Source organism: Gastrolobium bilobum, unplaced genomic scaffold, assembly GCF_033153095.1.
Source record: "Gastrolobium bilobum isolate Gb01-03AN ecotype WA unplaced genomic scaffold, APGP_CSIRO_Gbil_v1 utg3261, whole genome shotgun sequence".
Lineage (NCBI taxonomy): Eukaryota > Viridiplantae > Streptophyta > Magnoliopsida > Fabales > Fabaceae > Gastrolobium > Gastrolobium bilobum.
The window spans coordinates 301,266-321,267 of NW_026899069.1; the positions used below are offsets into that span (position 1 = coordinate 301,266).

Genomic DNA, 20,002 nt, shown 5'->3' on the forward strand with positions numbered 1-20,002 from the left:
AAAAGCGTGTATAAGGCTGACTTGTCCTTCGCACGCGTCTCTTTCAACGCCTTGGTTTGAGCTGCTGTAAATCCTGCAGTGGTTGCAGGTTCAGCAAAACTGTCCTGAACAACATCCCAAGCATCCTGGGATCCGAGCAACGCCTTCATCTGGATACTCCAATTTACGTAATTCGCCTTTGTCAGGCGGGGCAACGACATACTGGAAGTGCTCACACTCTCCATAACTCAAGCTCTGATACCAATTTGTGAATCGCAGGTCCTCTAATGGTGTTTCTCTCAAACACTTCAAACACACAAGGAGTTCTCTGAATATACCTCTTTGTATATCTTTTAACATTCAAGCCTTACTTTCAAATGATTTACATGGTGCTATTTAAAAGCAATAGCAAATAACTAGAAATACTAATGACTAACTTAGGAAATCTAAACACATTAATGACTACTTCTTAGAAACTTTAAACTCATTAATGTCCACTAACAAATTCCTAAGAGACACACCTCTTCACCAAAAAACCTTTCATTTTCTATTTTCTTTTATTCAAATAAAGTTTAAAACCCAACAGAGGAGGAGGAGGAGCAACAGAAGCCTCGTCCTGGGTAGTCAATCCCCCACTTCCCTCTTCTTCCATGGGATGCTCAGCAGAACTACTAGGAACCTGTAACTGTTGTTGACCTTTTCGACCTCTCCGCTCTCCGTCAAATGCTTCAAGTTAAGAGCCACCAATTCCGGGAGATTCGGTAGTTCCCCGTAATCTTGCTTTATGTAGTCTATTATTTTTTTTTTGGTTGACCCATCGTCCTTACTCAGATAAAAGATTGTTGCGCGTATGATCTGAACAAACCATAAACAGTAACAATTAGAAGAAGATAAAGAAAGAAAAAAAAATGGTTTTTTTTTTTTTAAATCCATACCACCTTGTTGTCTTGTAAGAGAAGGGTAGTGCTTTTGCTTATTCCAAGAGAGAGATTGCCGTCACACTGATGTGTGTTGGCTAAGATTTCAGTGGAGAAAATTAGAGAAGAAGAAGAGGATGGTGGTTGTGGCTTTGGATGCTTTTCTACCTCACTTGGATCCAACCAATTAAGAGGATGGCGGTTGAAAAAGGGCCAATTAGGGACCGTCACCAATGTAGTGAGAATCACACCGCCAGCATATACAAGGATCATTATCTGGAAAGAAGCCATGACATATCCTGTAGCAAATGCAGTCATAGCAAATGCAAGCAGCATTATCTGCATTAGCTGCTCAGCTAGCTTTTGCCCTTGCCAGTCCATCTAATGAAGCAAAAAATTAAGAAAAAACACTTGAGAAATCCAATAAAAAAAGGTCTTAGATCTAAAGCTGTGCTACAAGATGCGCAACAAACTAGTACTTATGATTATACCATAAAACATGATCTTACATGAAACATTAAGTAAATATTATGTATCTTTCTCAGTAATAACACAAGAATCTCTCGTGCCCTGACACATACTATTCTATAATCCATCTAATAACTGCCAAGCAAAACACGAAGACCCTATCTATCAGAAAATAGACAAAGAATTATCCAAAACTTCAAGTAAAGTTTATTCTCCGTAGCATAGTAGTTAAAATCAGAATTTTACCTAAAATCGGAAGGAGAATAAAAAATAGTAAAACGTAAAATCCTAGCATAAAAAAAAATCGTAAAAACATAAAAGCGTTTGGAATTTTGATGAAATTGTTTTGATTAAAAAAAATCGTAAAAGTGTTTGGAATTTTGATGAAATCATTTTGATTAAAAAAAAATCATAAAATCATAAAAGTGTAGATTTAAATCGGAATTTTAACTACTATGCTCCAGAGCCCTGGACAAATGTCAAGCCTAAAAATTAATCACAATCCCAATGGAGATTAACGACCTGGCTAGGACTATAAATGTTAAAACGGAGATAATGCCTCGATGAAATACAACAAGGTGTTGTGACACCCTCCCCTGTATGCATCCAAGGGAAGTGTCTGCTAAAACCGATTAGAGTCGCAACGTTATCGTATAAAATTCTTATTCTGTAAAAACATTTTGATGTTACCAATTGAAATCTTGCCTGGAAAACTGACTTCGTAAAATAGAAACAGCAAATAAATTTTAAAAAGACTTTCGCTGCGCAACTCTGAATTTTCTTGAAAACAGCCTGTCTTGCAAAAATCATGTAAATTCGAAATCAAGAGCTTACAAAATTTTCTTTGCTACGAAGAAACTAGACATTCGGGGCTTCACGTACATAAAAAAATATAGTTCATTTGGAGTTCTGTAGCTCCCGAAACAGAACCCGCAAAGTAGACTTAAATCCTTATTTTAAAAGGTTTGGGCCGTGGCCCATGAGGGAATTGAACCCTATGATTCATCTAAGCCATGTTGTTTCATATAGTTCACCAAATATTATCTAGGATTTCATCGTATGTTGTATTTTAAATATTTTCCTAATAATTATTATTTCATGTTCCCACAAGTTAATAATTAAGGTTCCTACCCATATTGTAATTAAATGTAGTACTCTCCCTTTTTAACTAGTGTCTTGAATCTTTTAAAATATACACATATACTCGCTTATATTAGTAATAAAATAATTTTCCTACTTGAATTAATTTCACTCTACACATAAATCCAATTCGAGTTTCAAGTATGCTACACACCCCTAATTGCAAGTTATGAAATTTTCTAATTTTGCGGGATGTTACAGGTGTGATATTGTGCAACACAACAAAGTGATACAAAAGTTTCACAACAAATCTTTGGACTAGATTTCAGTTTTGTAGGATATAGCTGTAATCTCTGCTCAGTGAAATGTTTGGTGCAAACAACTTCAATCTCTATACTTAAAATTGAGAAAAGGGTTGCTCAGAGATGATTGATACTTTCGTTCAAGTTTACCAAATCTTCTAAAAATACACGTTATTGGCAGTCCCTGTGTCCCCAATACAGTAACACTCATTGTAAAAGCACACCCAACACGAAATTTCAATGAAATTTTGATATAGTTTTGGATATAGATATAAGATCAATTATGCAACAAAGAAAAGTAGTGGCCTCCATTTTTGTATCTCGATATTCAACAACACACTGAATAAAACCCCAAATATTGTTGAAATAGGGTTTCCGGTAATCGGGTAACCCGAAATTAAAAAAAAAAAGGAAAAAATAAAAATAAAAATAAAAAGGAAGAACTCTCTTACCTTTGGAAGATAGAAGCGTCGATTAGGAGCGAGATTCGATTATTATAATATATATATATATATATATATATATATATATATATGGGAATTGGTAAAAAGGGGTTAAAATATTATTTCACCAGTACTAGAACTATGCTACTGATTATTTTTCATTAAAATTGTGAGAACCTCACTACCATTGGGTAAAAGTTTAAGAGGAAAGATATACTTAACATCACAAAAGTTTATTATTTTTATAATTAATTTAATTATCGTTGATTTTCTGCAATCAAATAGTTATAATTTATTAAAAATTAATAATTAACTCGATAAATTATAATTATTAGATTCACAAAAATCAACAGTGATTAGATTGGTTGTAAGAATAATAAAATTTTAGGGTGATAAATATATGGGGAAATATTTTTGCAGTTAATGCAGACAAGTTATCTGCATTAATTTCCAAAGCGACGTCGTTTTGGTATTGAAATCTTAAAAATTTATAAATATAAAGACTATTATAACTCTGAAATAAATTAAAATTACAAAAATACCATGATTTCAGTCCTAAAACGACGTCGTATTGGACTTACTACAGATAACTTATCTGCAGTGTAACAACAGAAAAAGCGAACGTTAAATATATCATACCCCAAAGTTTAATTATATAATTTCAACAATTTTCCCGTGTGTGATAATGTTTTTCTTTTGATTTGTCTTGTTACATGCAAGAGTATTATAATGTTTGAATATTATTATTTAAGTAAATAAATATTTGCATTAAGCATCCTTTAAAATGAAATTGTTTATAAAATGTATAGTTGCTGATGTATTTATTTTTAATTTAATTTAAGATACTGATGTTGAGTCACTAAAATGTAAGGATAAATAACACTCTTCATTGTGCAAACAAGTTGATTTTGCAAAACTTTTATAGCAACTTCTCATAATTGTATTGTGTGAATTAATTTTATGCTAATGAATAGTGAGGATTAGTTCAGTTGGTAAAACTCGAATGTATTGAGTTTATTTTAACCGGAGTCTTTCATTAATAGATAATATGCGTATCCTTCATGGGGTTTAAAACAAATTCTTCACCCTAAAATATGTTTTTTTTTTTTTTTCAAATTTAACTTTAAAAAAAGTAATTTTATAATATCCACACCATTCTAACTTGCACTCAGAAATTCCTGTGAAAGCAACTTTTGAGTCTGCTTTAGTTATGATTCTTCCACCATCATTTTGTTTGTTCTTTTTTTTTTTTTTATAAAAATTGAACCACCCTTTTATATATCCACAGCCATTTTTTGGACCAAATGCATTGTATTGTTTTTTCTTTAAAAAAAATAAAGGCATTTTATATTTCTATTAGGGATTTAGGGTGTATTTTCTTGTATACCTATTCTATGGTATAATTATTGAGAAAATTGTTCGGCTTATTTTGTTATTAGGTGTATGAGTAGAGCTATACATACGGGCTGGTCTGACATGCCACAGGCCCATATTTAGCAAAAATGCACAATAAAGGCTCAGCCTTCTTGACTCCAAGGTTAAAACATTGGCTTGTTAATCCATTGGCCATATTTTCATTATTATTAATAATTAACTAAATAATCTGCCTAAATGTGGCATGAAGATTTTAAAAACATAAATTATTACGTTAGAGACAGAGTCTAATCATAGTATAATACATTGGCCTTATTTTTAATATTTTTTTTATATTTATTCCTGGTTAACCTCAAAGTTTGTGTAGATATACCAGGAAGATTTAAGATTTTAGAAACATAGCATAGCGATGGTCTACTACTTATCGTGTTCGATTCGACCGTAGTTAAACAATATAGCCTATTTCATCATTCAGAATTCTTGCTAAGTTGGTCTTCCATTCGGGTTATGATACATAACATTTCACTAATTTTGTAAGAAAAGATGCGGCACCGATTTCAAAATAAGGAGTAAAATAATTAAGAGGAAAATGGATGACACAAAACAATACTACCACAAGCGAACTTCGGCTTTTGCCAATTAGTTCACCTAAATTAATTAGCATTACAGAATTTCACAATTGCTCGTATAATCATTTAACACTACTAATTCACGGTACTTTCTATAATGATCAAAAATGGTAAATTTTAATTAGAGATTTAATTTAAGGATTTAAATGCCATAATTAGGTTCAGTGAGTGATTCCGAGTATTTTGACTGTAATCATGACTATGTTATGAACAGTGCGTTCTGTCAGAGAATTCGCAATCTTGTGAATTAACCGGTAGAGCTTAAATAAGCAAAATGATTTGAGAGACATAATTTGACAATTCTGACGACAAATGAGTTCAGAATGAAAAATTGTATAGTCTGACACTTTCCATGAAAATCTCGTGAATAGTGTTTCTACCGGATATTTTGTACTGCTGTTGAGCAACCAGTAGAGTCCAGAAAATAAATAAATGATGGAATAAGAGTAAGAAAGTCCAATGTATGCTATACAAGTCAAAATAGGCCCAATGATGATAAGTTTATAAGTTTTGAGTTTCGTAAGTAAAAGACTGACAGTTAGTGGTTCACAGTGCATTTCGTTAAAAACGGTGCAGAAACCATACTGTGAATTATGAATATTGTTCCTTAGGAAATAAAAATTAATGTAAATAACTTTAGAAAAATAAAAATATATCCGTAGCTTTAAGTTAAGTTTCGAGTAAATTTAAGTGAAATACGCGATAGAAAAACATCCGACAAAAGGGTCACATGTGCCTAAATAGCTTGGCCACTTAAATGAATAACTATTCATTGCAAAAATTTCTTCTTCTCTCTCTTGAAGGGCCGAGCTTCAGCCATGGAAAAGGGGGGGTTAGGGTTTTGCTTGTTTTGTTGATTTATTCTTGAATTCTCAACCAAATCTTATGACCCACCACTTGAAATTGATTAGGAACCACTCAAGGAATCCATTGCATCTATCCATTTGAGCTATAGTTGAGTGTGTGAAAAGTTATTCCTCATCTTATTTTCGGATTACTATTCATTGGAGGAGAAAAAGTGGGTTTTGATGGAGCTTTGTTTGGAGGTTATTCTGTAGGCTTTGTACAAGTGATTAGAGGTAAGAAACCTCTATTTCTATGGTATTATTTTGTGATCTATGTTTTGAAAATTTGGAGCATGTTTTGAGTGGGAAATATTTGATGTTAGAAGGTGAAAATTATGATGGATTGTTGTTGGTTAGGAAGGATAGTGTTTAGTAAGCATCAACTTGTGATAAAAAAATTGAAAAAGCCCTAGTGCACCTTTCCCCTAGGTTTCGGCCTTCATGGGTTATATAGGGTTCATCATGCAAATTTTTATTGTATGTTTGAAAAGGTAAAATATGTTGGAATGTAGTGTAAATGGATGAATGGGTGGAAATGCCAAAGTTGGAAAAAAATCCTACAAATACTTGCTCTATGTTTCGAACTATAGGATGTTTAGGGGTATATATATATTGGTTACATTTTATTCTAATAAAATGTGTTGCATTTTAATGTACCCATGGATGCGTTAAGAAGTGAAATGACAGGAAAAATGGTTGAAGAATACCTTGAGTCCCTAAGGGTATGCCCGCGACTTTAAAGAAAATAGCGTGATTTATGTGAAAAATTCTTAAGGAAATGCTTGATTAAATTAAAGAACGTCAACGGGTATATAGAGGTCTAGACTTGTGTATTGGCATAGAATTGGCAAAAATATAAAGAAAGGAAAATAAGCGATAAAATGTATGCTTATGAAATAATCATGGCATAGTATCATTTTATTGATGCATTGTAAATTATTCTCTAGGTGTGCCTAGGGATTGAGAAGGATCGAAAATCTCTTGAAGCGATAAAAGTAACTTGTTCCACAAGTAAGCGTATTGGTAAAGCTTCAAGAGGTAAGCTCTATGTTTAAGGAGTCTTTTCCTGCTTGAGTGCTCCACCATAGTTAGTGGACTATGGTTGGACTCTATGACTGTATTGATACTCTGTATAGGTGCATTCATATAGAGTTATTTGATTATATGATATGAAATGATCTGATATGACATGATATGATATGACTGGTTCTGATATAAATTCTGTATTGACTTCTGGTACACTGATGTCTTCTTAGGACTTTCCTGAGATTGACTATGTACACCTCTGAGATACTCTGGTTTCGCTTGGGGTCATCCCTTGGGAACACGTGCGTTGAATTCCGCTTGGGGTCATCCCTTGGGAATTACAGCGCACACCTCTGTTATGATATGGTTATATGTTCTGTTCTGTTATGATATTTGTTATATGTTGTACTGGTATACTCTGTATCTGACTTTCATGCAGGAGTGAGCCAGGGGTATGGAGAATTCTCTATAAACCTGGAGCTTACTGAGATTTGAAATCTTACCCCTCGTTGGGGCAACATTTTCAGGTGCACAGACTTCCGATGAGCCTTCGTTAGGCAGGGAAACGACACGGGGCTGAGACGTTTGACAGATCAGTATTTTGAGTAGTTGTAGGCTACTAATCTTTTTGGAGTGTACCTATGTATTTCGTATTTCCGTAGTGATGGATCATTATGTTAGATCCTGTATTTTGTATATGTCTTGTACATGTCATTCAGTTGATGCATGTACCTTTTGTATTCAGGCATGTTGATATGACTATGTAGTATTCAGTTATGTTTCTGTATTGGACTGCATGCTGTTAGATTAGTGGCACAGAGCCAAATTCTGCATGCGCTCATGGATGGGTATCTGATTATATTGCATGACTGGTACTTCTGAATATGAATATTATTGAAACTGTCTATCAGGAACTCTTGGGAGTGGGATTGAAAAATCCCCAGTTGTCCGATTTACAGAGGTTACTCTGTCCGATTTTTTGTTATACTTTGTATGAAGCTAAGAAGAAAAAGAAAAAGTTAGCCCGTATTTCCGTAAGATAAGTCTTCCGTTGTATCTGTTTATATCATATGTATGCTAATTGAACCGGCTCGAGACGGGGATGTTACACTTTCCTCGTATAATAATTTTAAAAACGCCATGAAATTATACGACTAAAAAAGATTTCTAGATACATAATGTTTTCAGTTCTAAAAACTTCACTCAAATAAACTTGTCATAAAACACTATAAAAAATTAACTAGGGTACAGAAGCATCTTCTAAATAAAAAAAAGTTTTTTTCTCCTTCGTACACTGAAAAATTAGAAAGGCAGATCCATGTATGACAACAGGCTATGCCACGAATCTTTCGACACAAACTAGAAAAGAAACGTTAATCCACAACTCAAACAGTCTTCTTTCAAGGCTAACAGCAAGTATCCAGAATAAGTAAAAATCGAACCATTAGACGATTACCATGATAAAAATTTCCAAGTCAATTAACTTAAAATATAGTAGTATATGAAACAAAAAGAGCTATTCAAGCTTCAAAAACTTCTCATAACAAATATAAAGAAAAGATAGCAACAAAACTGACATAATCTAGGAAACTCCAACCACTAGTTCCAAAAGCAATTTAAGATGATGCACCACTTCGAAGAACTTGACCCTTCTTCTTGCTTGTTGCCAACTGGGTCTCAGGCTAGCAAAACAATAATAAATAAGCATTCGATGCAAGAAAAGAAAAGAAAAGAAAAGAAGAGAAAAGAGAAACCAAAATTAATGAAAATAGCTTGATGATCAATCAATACCTCTTTCTTAACAGGCTCTTCCTTCTCAGATAATATCAGCTCAATGTGGCAGGGAGATGATGACATGTAGGCTGCCAAAAAAGTCACCACCACCAATATAAGCATGTAATAATAATCCATTAATCAAGACATGAATATGAATGAAAATCACAGCATACGGTTGATTCTTCCATGAGCTCTGTAGGTGCGGCGTCTTTGCTTCTGTGCTTGATTAACCTGGACATGAGAAACAAAAAGAGCATCGACATCCAAACCTTTCACCTGCAAAGAAACAATTAAAACTACACTGAGTTTGAAAGTTGGCTTAAAATAATCATATGGCAAATCAAATATATATAGAAGACATACTTCAGCATTACTCTCAGCATTCTTAAGCAAATCTAGGATGAATTTAGCTGATTTAACAGGCCAGCGTCCTTGTCCATTGGAATGTCTATTCTTAGCCTGAGTTGTCCTCCCAACACCACGACAGAAGCGTCAGAAAGGAATGACCTGTTTGTGGGCCAAAACAATCTTTTAGCTTTGGCCAGGGGCAACTTCCTTAATTATGGCAAAGGCAGTCTCCCTAGTGTTCTGTAAAGGAATAATAAAAACACAAAATCTCAAATCTCAGCAAACAATAGAAAATAAAACAAGTGAATGAAATAAATTTAAGTTACATCCTATTATCAACCAACTATATGGAACTTTCATTAACAAAAGATAAACTGGTTTTAAGCCAAAATCCATAGTGACTCAGCCCAGAAGGGACCTTGTAACGTCCCGAGCGCTGACGAGGGCGGGGAGTGATCGTCGGTGCGAAAGGCATGGACAAGGAGCGGCTCCTAACAGGCTTCCGGTGGGGGGTTACATGACCGGATGAATCGAATCGACACCCGAAAGAGAGGGATTTCAAAGACTGTGCAGGTGTGAGGCTGCACAGTTTGGGATAGCTTATAAGAATTAATTGGTACTACCTATACTAATAAGATGCATCTGCTTTTCGGTAACCCGGATCGGAAAAACTCCACAGTTAAGCGTGCTTGACTTGGAGCAATTCTGGGATGGGTGACCTCCTGGGAAGTTTTCCCGGAAAGTGTGCGAGTGAGGAAAAAACATACTGAAAAGTCTCATGTTAGTATGTGGGGATAGTCATTGATTCTTGACGCGGTCGGGCGTTACAAGTGGTATTAGAGCAGGCCTCTCTTCCAGTACGGTGTGGTTCGAGGACGAACCAGGCGGAAGCTGGTGGGCATGTAACATCCCGAGCGCTGACGAGGGCGGGGAGTGATCGCCGGTGCGAAAGGCATGGACAAGGAGCGGCTCCTGACAGGCTTTCGGTGGGGGGTTACATGACCGGATGAATCGAATCGACACCCGAAAGAGAGGGATTTCAAAGACTGTGCAGGTGTGAGGCTGCACAGTTTGGGATAGCTTATAAGAATTAATTGGTACTACCTATACTAACAAGATGCATCTGCTTTTCGGTAGCCCGGATCGGAAAAACTCCACAGTTAAGCGTGCTTGACTTGGAGCAATTCTGGGATGGGTGACCTCCTGGGAAGTTTTCCCGGGAAGTGTGCGAGTGAGGAAAAAGCATACTGAAAAGTCTCGTGTTAGTATGTGGGTATAGTCATTGATTCTTGACGCGGTCGGGCGTTACAGACCTGCCCAATAATTATTTTTATAACGAGACTTGCTAGATCAACTACTTATGTTGATGAGCATAGCATGATTTATGCCCAAGTTAACCGTTATGAATATAAGAATGCAATGGAGAAAAGTTTGTTCCATCATTTACTGAACCTTCAGTCACAAACAAAGAACAGAGGTTCACCCAATAACAATGAAGATTTATATCCCTCAAGTTTACGAGAGGCCAGTTCGCATAGGCAACTGACCCCTGCTTTTTTCATCAGGTTTCCTGATTTACTAACTATAAATATTAAATAATAAACATTTTCCGGAAAAATAATGCACCATGGTTAGCTGATTTTTGACACTAGCTTTTCAATTTTTCTGTCTCCGCCACTGAGTCAGATGTAGAATACAACCAATCCTGTGAAGAAAATCTCTTGTTTGTAAAAGAGTAGTTGTATGTCCAAGCAATTGGATTTTTCCTGTTACTGAAAACATTATGTTACATTGTTACCATGAATCGAACATGATCCGTTTTGATGGAGCATATATCTTGAAATTTTCATTGTACTCTAAACAGATAGATAGTCTTTGCATTGGGAGAAGAATCATAGTCAATTTATTATTTTCTTGTCCTTTTTTTTTTTCCTTTTTTCTTGGTTGATAATGAAAAGAACATTAATTGTAGTATTCCTTTATGCTTTGCTTCTGCTATAACAGTCATCTCAGGGGATGCGATCATCAAAATTCTGTTTGCATCCAGCAGGAGATACACCTTCATCTTGTCGCCTTTTTTATGCCATTGTGAGTCATTGTGTTCCTGTTATTGTGAGTGATCACATTGAAATCCCATTCGAGGATGAGATTGACTACTCTCAGTTCTCAGTGTTCTGTTGGGAAAACTCGGTTCCCTCAAGCTCGGCTAAGCAGCCTTTGTGCGGAAGTCAATCAACAAGATCCTGATCTCGGATCTCGGCAATACTTCGGCCTGAACTTCACCAGGTCAGGCAGCGCAGCGGAAAAATCAAAACGAAAACAGGAGAGAGAGAAGAAGAACACAACTAGATTTAACGTGGGAAAACCTTCTCCTATGAAGAAGTAAAAAACCCACGGGACCTAGTCCAGATCAGAAATCCACTATGAAAATAATGGTTACAACGAATCAAATACACCAATGTGGTGGTTAACTCAACCTCTCCAACAATAGTGATAATCAAACTACCCTAGAGATGTTTCACTCAAACTCTCTCTAGAGATCTCTCAAATGCAAAGCATAAAGCTTTACTCAAACAATCAAATAATTTTTCTCTCAAATTTGTTCTCTCAAATCTGTTCTCTCAAAATCTGACCTAGCCTCCACCCACAACTAATGAGTATATATAGAGGAGGTGAAAATTAGGGTTAGGATTTTTAGGAAACCCTTCAATGGGCTTGGGCTTAGCATTGAAGGAGGAAGCCCAACAAATCTCCCCCTCCGACTTCAATGCGTCGGCTTCAGCATCAACTCGGCTCCTTCACAGCAATCTTCAAATTTTCTTGCTGGAACCGGCTTTGTCATCATGTCGGACCAATTTTGGTCAGTGTGCACCTTGACGAGTTCGAGCTCTCCACCTTCCACCACATCCCGGATCCAGTGATACCTCACATCAATATGCTTAGTGCGGGAGTGATAGGTTGAATTCTTTGCAAGATGGATTGCGCTTTGATTGTCACAACCCAGCTCGTACTTGTCTAGATCATGGCCGAGTTCCATGAGGAACTTCTTCATCCACAGCATCTCTTTGCTTGCCTCAGTAGCGGCAATGTACTCAGCCTCAGTTGTCGATAGTGCAACACATTTCTGAAGTCTTGATTGCCAAGAGACAGCTCCTCCGGCAAATGTCATCAAATATCCTGTAGTCGACTTCCTCGAGTCGGCGTCTCCCCCTAAATCAGAATCCGAATAGCCTTGCAACTCGGCTTCACCCTCTCCGAATCGGAGACATAAGTCGGTCGTACCTCGGAGGTACTTGAAGATCCACTTCACTGCTTCCCAGTGCTCTTTGTCGGGGTTTGACAAATACCGGCTTACCATTCCAACAGCATACGCCAAGTCGGGTCTAGTGCAAACCATTGCATACATCAAGCTTCCGACGGCAGATTGGTACGGGACCTTCATCATTTCATCTTTGTCTTCATCAGATCTCGGACATTGCTTCTGGTTCAGCTTTATGTGTCCGGCAAGGGGGGTGCTCACTGTTTTGGCTTTGTCCATGCTAAATCTCTTCAAAATCTTCTCAATATATTTCTCTTGACTCAGCCACAGTAGCTTCTTCTGTCTATCTCGGATGATCTTGATTCCGAGAATCTGTTTTGCAGGGCCGAGGTCCTTCATTGCGAAGGACGAGCTTAACACCTTTTTCAGGGCGGCTATCCTCGATTTATCTTTCCCTACAATAAGCATGTCGTCAACATATAACAACAAAATCAGAAAATCTCCGGCCTCATACCTCTTCACAAATACGCAGTGGTCGGCATCTGTCTTTTCAAACTTATGATCAGTCATGAATGATTCAAATTTCTTGTACCGCTGCCTAGGTGCTTGCTTCAAGCCATAGAGACTCTTCTTCAACCGACATACCATGTCTTCTTGGTCTGGAGCTTGGAACCCTTCTGGTTGCTCCATATATATCTCTTCTTCTAAATCACCGTGAAGAAATGTCGTCTTCACGTCCATTTGTTCTACCTCGAGGTCCATTGAAGCCGCCATGGCTAATACGGTTCGGACCGAGGTCATTTTCACCACAGGAGAAAAAATCTCCTCAAAATCAACTCATTTCTTCTGATTGCAGCCTTTCACTACAATCCGGGCTTTGTATCTCGGTTTTTGCCCGTTCTCTTCATTCTTAATCTTGTAGACCCATTTATTCTTCAAAGCTCGTCTTCCTTTAGGCAACTCGGTCAGCTCATAAGTCTGATTCTCGTGCAGAGACTTCATCTCGTCTTGCATTGCCTTTTTCCATTCTTCTTTCTCTGAGCTCGTTACAGCCTCATCATAACTCTGAGGTTCACCGTCTTCAGCAACAACAGTGATTCATCAGATGGGTATCTTGTAGAGGGTCTTCTTTCTCGAGTTGGATATCTCGCCTGTTCTTCAGCTTGAGAACCCGATTCATCAATTTCATCCCGGATCTCATCATCAACTCGGACCGCAGTGTCTTGGTCATCTTCAGCTTGTTGCTGATCATCATTTTCTTGATTTTCTCCCCCTGCTTCAGCTCGGACAGGAGGGATGGGTTCTTCATGTCTGACAGTAACTCGGACTTTGGGCTTCGAGATGTCATGAATGTTCTCATGCTCATGAAAGATCACATCTCGACTTCTCACGATCTTCTTATTGATTGGATCCCAAAGTCGGAACCCGAACTCACATCTCGGCGAACCAAGATAAATGCATTCTTTAGTCTTTGCATCAAGTTTAGCCCTTTCATCTTTAGGGATATGCACGAAAGCTCGGCATCCAAACACTTTCAATTGATTATAGGCCGCTTTCCGACCTGTCCAGACTTCTTCTGGAATTTCTCCTTCAAGTGGCCGTGATGGTGAGAGGTTGATCAAGTCAACAGCAGTTTTGACGGCTTCTCCCCAGAATGATTTCGACAATCTGGCATTGGATAACATGTTGCGGACCTTCTCTTCAATAGTTCTGTTCATCCGCTCAGCCAATCCATTCAGCTGAGGTGTCTTGGGGGGCGTCTTCTCAAGTCGAATCCCGGTCGTTCTGTAGTATGCATCAAATGGGCCGCAATACTCACCACCATTATCAGATCGGACCACCTTCAATTTCTTGCCAGTCTCCCTTTCAACCATAGCATGGAATTATTTAAAGGATTGGAGTACCTGGTCTTTAGTCTTCAACAAATATACCCACACTTTGCGGGAATGGTCATCAATAAATGAAACAAAATACTGAGCTCCTCCAAGAGATCTTTCCGACATGGAGCAGACATCAGTATGGACGAGGTCAAGAATATACCTGCGTCGTCTTGGTTGATCCGGTCTCACAAAAGAAACTCGGTGCTGTTTTCCAGCTAGGCAGTGCGTGCAACTCTCCAACGCTTGGCCTTTCAACCCGGTCAATAATCTTTTCTTGTTCAGGATCTGTAGCCCTTTCTCGCTCATGTGGTCGAGGCGCTTGTGCCATAGCTCCAAACTAGGTTCATCTCGAACAGAATTGGCTTCTCCGCCATTGATTTTTCCTTGCATCACGTACAAGGAGCCTTCCTTCTTACCTCGGGCCACGACCAAGTTTCCCTTGGCCAGCTTCTATCTCACACTACCGAAGTAGTTCACTAACCCGGCATCATCAAGTTTGCCTACCGAGATTAGGTTCAAACGCATGTCAGGAACATGCCTTACATCTTTCAACACAAGTCGGCATCCGACATCTGTGGTCAGAGTTACATCGCCGACACCAACAATCTTGCTGGTCACCTGATTTCCCATCTTCACGACTCCAAAATCACCATCTCGATAAGAGGAGAAAAAACCTTTGTGTGGAGTAACGTGGAAGGAGGCACCGGAGTCAACAATCCAGGTGCAGTCATCATATGCAACATTCAAATAATTATCCTCACCAAGGAGGAATATCTCGGCATCAGGGTTGGCAGCCACCGCGGTGGTGCTCTTGTCTTCTCTCTTCTTGGGAATAATCTGATCCGGCTTCACAGAGCCGTTCTTCTCACCATTTTGTAGGGTCCAGCAGTCTGGCTTCTTATGACCTGTCTTTCCACAGTAAAAGCACTTCAACTCATATTTCGGCTTTGACCGACCTCTGGACTTGTCTCGTCTGTCTCGACCTCTACCGCGGCTCTTACTTCTACCACGGGAGTCAGATTTCCCTTTATTCTCAGCAACGTTGGCCTCAGACGTACTCGAAGTACCTCGTTCTCTTCTCCTGGATTCTTCGCCCAGGAGGCTGTCTGTCACGACATCCATCTTCAATTTTCCATCTGGAGTCGAGTTATTCAGGGTCACCACCAAAGTATCCCAGCTTTCTGGCAGCGAGCTCAACAGCAGCAATGCCTGCAATTCTTCATCAATTTTCATATCACCCTTTGACAGCTGATTCACAATACCTTTGTAGGTGTTCAGGTGTTCAATCATGCTCATGTCGTCCTTGTATTCAAGCTTAACAAGTCGGCGAACCAGGTGTGCTTTGTTCCTGGGAGTCTTCTTCTGAATCATGGACTCTAATTTCGTCCACAACTCATACGCGTTCGTGAATTCGGACACGTGCTCAAAGAGGCTTTTATCAATATATTTCCTGATCGTGGCTACCGCCTTCCGACTTAGGATCTCCCACTCCTTATCAGTTTTGCCTGTCGGTCTCTCATCAAGGATAATGGGCTCATGCAGATCTTTGCAGTAGAGATGATCTTCCATCATCGGTCTCCAATAAGTGAAGTTGTCTGCGGTCAACTTGAACATATCTCCATCATGAGTTATGCCACTGGTCTCCATCTCGTCTCCTTCAGAACCCGTCGAACTCGGGCTCTGATACCACTGTTGGGAAAACTCGGTTCCCTCAAGCTCGGCTAAGCATCCTTTGTGCGGAAGTCAATCAACAAGATCCTGATCTCGGATCTCGGCAATAACTCGGCCTGAACTTCACCAGGTCAGGCAGCGCAGCGGAAAAATCAAAACGAAAACAGGAGAGAGAGAAGAAGAACACAACCAGATTTAACGTAGGAAAACCTTCTCCTATGAAGAAGTAAAAAACCCACGGGACCTAGTCCAGATCAGAAATCCACTATGAAAATAATGGTTACAACGAATCAAATACACCAATGTGGTGGTTAACTCAACCTCTCCAACAATAGTGATAATCAAACTACCCTAGAGATGTTTCACTCAAACTCTCTCTAGAGATCTCTCAAATGCAAAGCATAAAGCTTTACTCAAACAATCAAATAATTTTTCTCTCAAATTTGTTCTCTCAAATCTGTTCTCTCAAAATCTGACCTAGCCTCCACCCACAACTAATGAGTATATATAGAGGAGGTGGAAATTAGGGTTAGGGTTTTTAGGAAACCCTTCAATGGGCTTGGGCTTAGCATTGAAGGAGGAAGCCCAACATGTTCTTCTCTTTCAAAGAGGCATTAGAGCTTGGCTACATGATCAATGAGCTTCGAATGTTTCCAAAGCAGAAATGGACTGAAATGTGGAGGCAGCTTAAAAACATCTCCCATCATTATGAATTCCACTACCCTCCAATAAAAGAAGACGCTGTTAATATGCTTTGGAGACAGGTCAAGCACAAGCTTCCATTGATCAGACGTTCTGTTCATCGAAACCGGAGGCTTAAAATCCCAGATTGGTGGAAGAAAAGATGATTTTCAGAGCTCTCTTCCTTGATCTTGTACATTCATTCTTCAGTTACAGTGGCAATCCCTGAAAGGGAAGAACATCATTGATACGATAGCTTCAATATCAGAATTTTTTTTTTTTTTTTGAAAACCAAAGGAAAGCAAAAACAGATTACAAGCCTTTAAAACCTCTAGGCCAACCCACCCCTCTAAGATCACTATCCAGGACCTCCAAACACCCAACTGGTGGAACACTATACAACCTTATATTCCAATGAGCAGGACAAGCAAAATTTGCCATCCAATCAGCTAACTTGTTCCCTTCTCTAAACACATGCACATAGACAACCTGCCAATCCCTTTGATTAAACAACAGCACCCTATTCACTAAGGTTGACAGAGGGTGATTATCTGGCACACCATGCATGATCAAATTGATAGCCACCTGGGAATCCCCTTCAATGATAATTTTCCTAAGCCCAAGATCCCAGGCAGTTTGAAGACCAGCTAGTATTCCACAAACCTCAGCCTTCAAAGAATTGCACCTTCCTAGATTCTTTGCAAAACCCTTCTGCCACATACCAAGATCATCTCTCAGTACACCCCCACAGCTACCACGACCTCGCACTTGATTGGATGACCCATCAATGTTGACTTTAGTCCATCCAGTTGGAGGAGGAATCCATTCCACCATTATCTCCTTGCGGCCTCTAACCTGCAAACAAGCATTCTTATACAAACTCACAGCATCAACATAGTTGGAATAGAAAATACAAGCCTCTCTACAAGTGCTGCCCTCAGTAGGCCTTTCATTTTCAAAAATCAATTTGTTTCTTTCCTTCCAAACAAACCAGCACACAATGCCAAACAAGATACTGCCATTCGAACCACCAAGCAAGCACTTCTTTGGATCCAGATTAGAGCTTAACCAAGAATGCAGGGGAGAAGAGAAGAACTCAGGCCATTTTTCCCTACTCACAATAGACCTCCATACCTTCATAGACCAGTAGCGGTCTCTAATTGCATGTAAACAACACTCAGCTTCCACTTGACATCTAGCACAAGCACTAGAGTTAGTCATATGCCTCTAAAATCGTCCATGATTAGTGAGAAGCTTTTCCCCCATAAGAAGCCATAAAAAAAATTTAACTCTAGGGGGGCCTCCCCAACTCCAGATCAAGTTCCAAGGACTTGAATTCTGCCCATCCACTCCTTCACGCAGCAACTTATAAGCAGAGCTCGTAGAGAATTCCCCATCCTGGGTAAGAGACCAAATAATCCTATCCTCTCCATCATCAGAACAAAGAGGACAAGATCCTACAATAAGGTTCACAACCTCTTGGTTCAGGATGTCACTAAGCACTTGCCACTTCCACTCCCCATTAGCATCAACCATATTAGCCACCTTAGCATCCAGGACATCAGTAGGAATTTCTTGGATAATATGGAATTTGAGAGGGCCAATATCTAGCCATTTATCATCCCAAAAAGATCTTCCATTCCCATCCCTGTAACACCCGACCGCTTCAAGAATCAATGACTATCCCCACATACTAACACGAGACTTTTCAGTGTGCTTTTTCCTCACTCGCACACTTCCCGAGAAAACTTCTCAGGAGGTCACCCATCCCAGAATTGCTCCAAGTCAAGCACACTTAACTGTGGAGTTCTTTCGATCCGGGCTACCGAAAAGCAGATGCATCTTGTTAGAATAAGTAGTACCAATTAATTCTTATAAGCTACCCCAAATTGTGCAGTCTCATACATGCACAGTCTTTGGAATCTCTCTCTTTCGGGTGTCGATTCGATTCATTCGTGCATGTAACCCCGCACTGGAAGCCTGTCAGGAGCCGCTCTTTGTCTGTGCCTCTTTGCACCGGCGATCACTCCCCGCCCTCGTCAGCGCTCGGGATGTTACATGCCCACCAGCTTCCGCCTGGTTCGTCCTCGAACCACACCGTACTGGATGAGAGGCCCTGCTCTGATACCACTTGTAACGCCCGACCGCTTCAAGAATCAATGACTATCCCCACATACTAACACGAGACTTTTCAGTGTGCTTTTTCCTCACTCGCACACTTCCCGGGAAAACTTCCCAGGAGGTCACTCATCCCATAATTGCTCCAAGTCAAGCACGCTTAACTGTGGAGTTCTTTCGATCCGGGCTACCGAAAAACAGATGCATCTTGTTAGTATAGGTAGTACCAATTAATTCTTATAAGCTACCCTAAATTGTGCAGTCTCATACATGCACAGTCTTTGGAATCCCTCTCTTTCAGGTGTCGATTCGATTCATTCGTGCATGTAACCCCGCACTGGAAGCCTGTCAGGAGCCGCTCTTTGTCCGTGCCTCTTTGCACCGGCGATCGCTCCCCGCCCTCGTCAGCGCTCGGGATGTTACATGGATGTAATGTCCCACATCGGTTGGAGAGGGGAACGAAGCATACCTTATAAGGGTGTGGATACCTCTTCTAGTGTGAGGCCTTTTGTGGGGTGTCCCAAGAAATAAAACCGTGAGCTCGACGGTGCTTGTGCGCGGGGCAAAGCGGACAATATCATGCTACAGGGTTTGGGGCTGTTACATTTGGTATCAGAGCCTGGTTCTGGACTTGTGTGTACAGCGGGGACGCTGTATTCCCAGTGGGGGAGGATGTAATGTCCCACATCTGTTGGAGAGGGGAACGAAGCATGCCTTATAAGGGTGTGGATACCTCTTCTAGTGTGAGGCCTTTTGTGGGGTGTCCCAAGAAACAAAACCGTGAGCTCGACGGTACTTGTGCGTGGGGCAAAGCGGACAATATCATGCTACAGGGTTTGGGGCTGTTACAATCCCCTATCATGATTTTAGAGCTTTCATACACCTTTGGCCAGACCCGAGCCAACCCCTGCCACAAATTGGAGCACCCAGGCTTCCTAGGAAGATCACTTAACAAGCCATCCCCAACCTTGTACTTGCTCTTCAACACAGTCACCCAAAGAGCATTCCTATGAGTCAGAATACCATGGTCAAGCTTCATTAGACAAGCGTTATTTATCATTCTTAGCTTTCTTATACCCAGGCCACCATCATTTTTTCCCCTACACACCACCTCCCAAGAAGTAGCATGAACTTTCCTTCTACCCAACATGGAACCCCAAATGAAACCTCTCATTTTCTGCTCAACAGCATCACATGTACCTAAAG

General features: G+C 39.7%; 1 protein-coding gene and 1 non-coding gene across 3 annotated transcripts; both read right to left on the minus strand.

Moving 5' to 3' along the window:
• Positions 1-233: 233 nt before the first annotated feature.
• LOC133286889 (uncharacterized) lies at positions 234-3,231 on the minus strand. Of its 2 annotated transcripts, none has more exons than XM_061484389.1 (3): positions 3,199-3,231; positions 915-1,277; positions 234-834 (listed from the first exon to the last, which is right to left on the minus strand). In XM_061484389.1, the coding sequence occupies exons 2-3, from the start codon at positions 1,275-1,277 to the stop codon at positions 604-606; spliced, it is 594 nt and encodes a 197-aa protein (XP_061340373.1). In that variant the 5' UTR covers positions 3,199-3,231; the 3' UTR covers positions 234-603. The 2 variants fall into 2 exon arrangements, with proteins under 2 accessions (XP_061340373.1, XP_061340374.1); XM_061484390.1 differs by having other exon boundaries at positions 240-834; positions 918-1,277.
• A 7,385-nt stretch (positions 3,232-10,616) lies between these two features.
• LOC133286901 (small nucleolar RNA snoR74) lies at positions 10,617-10,746 on the minus strand. Its single transcript, XR_009748183.1, has one exon. It is a non-coding gene; the product is annotated as a small nucleolar RNA snoR74 (small nucleolar RNA).
• Between the last annotated feature and the right edge of the window lie 9,256 nt (positions 10,747-20,002).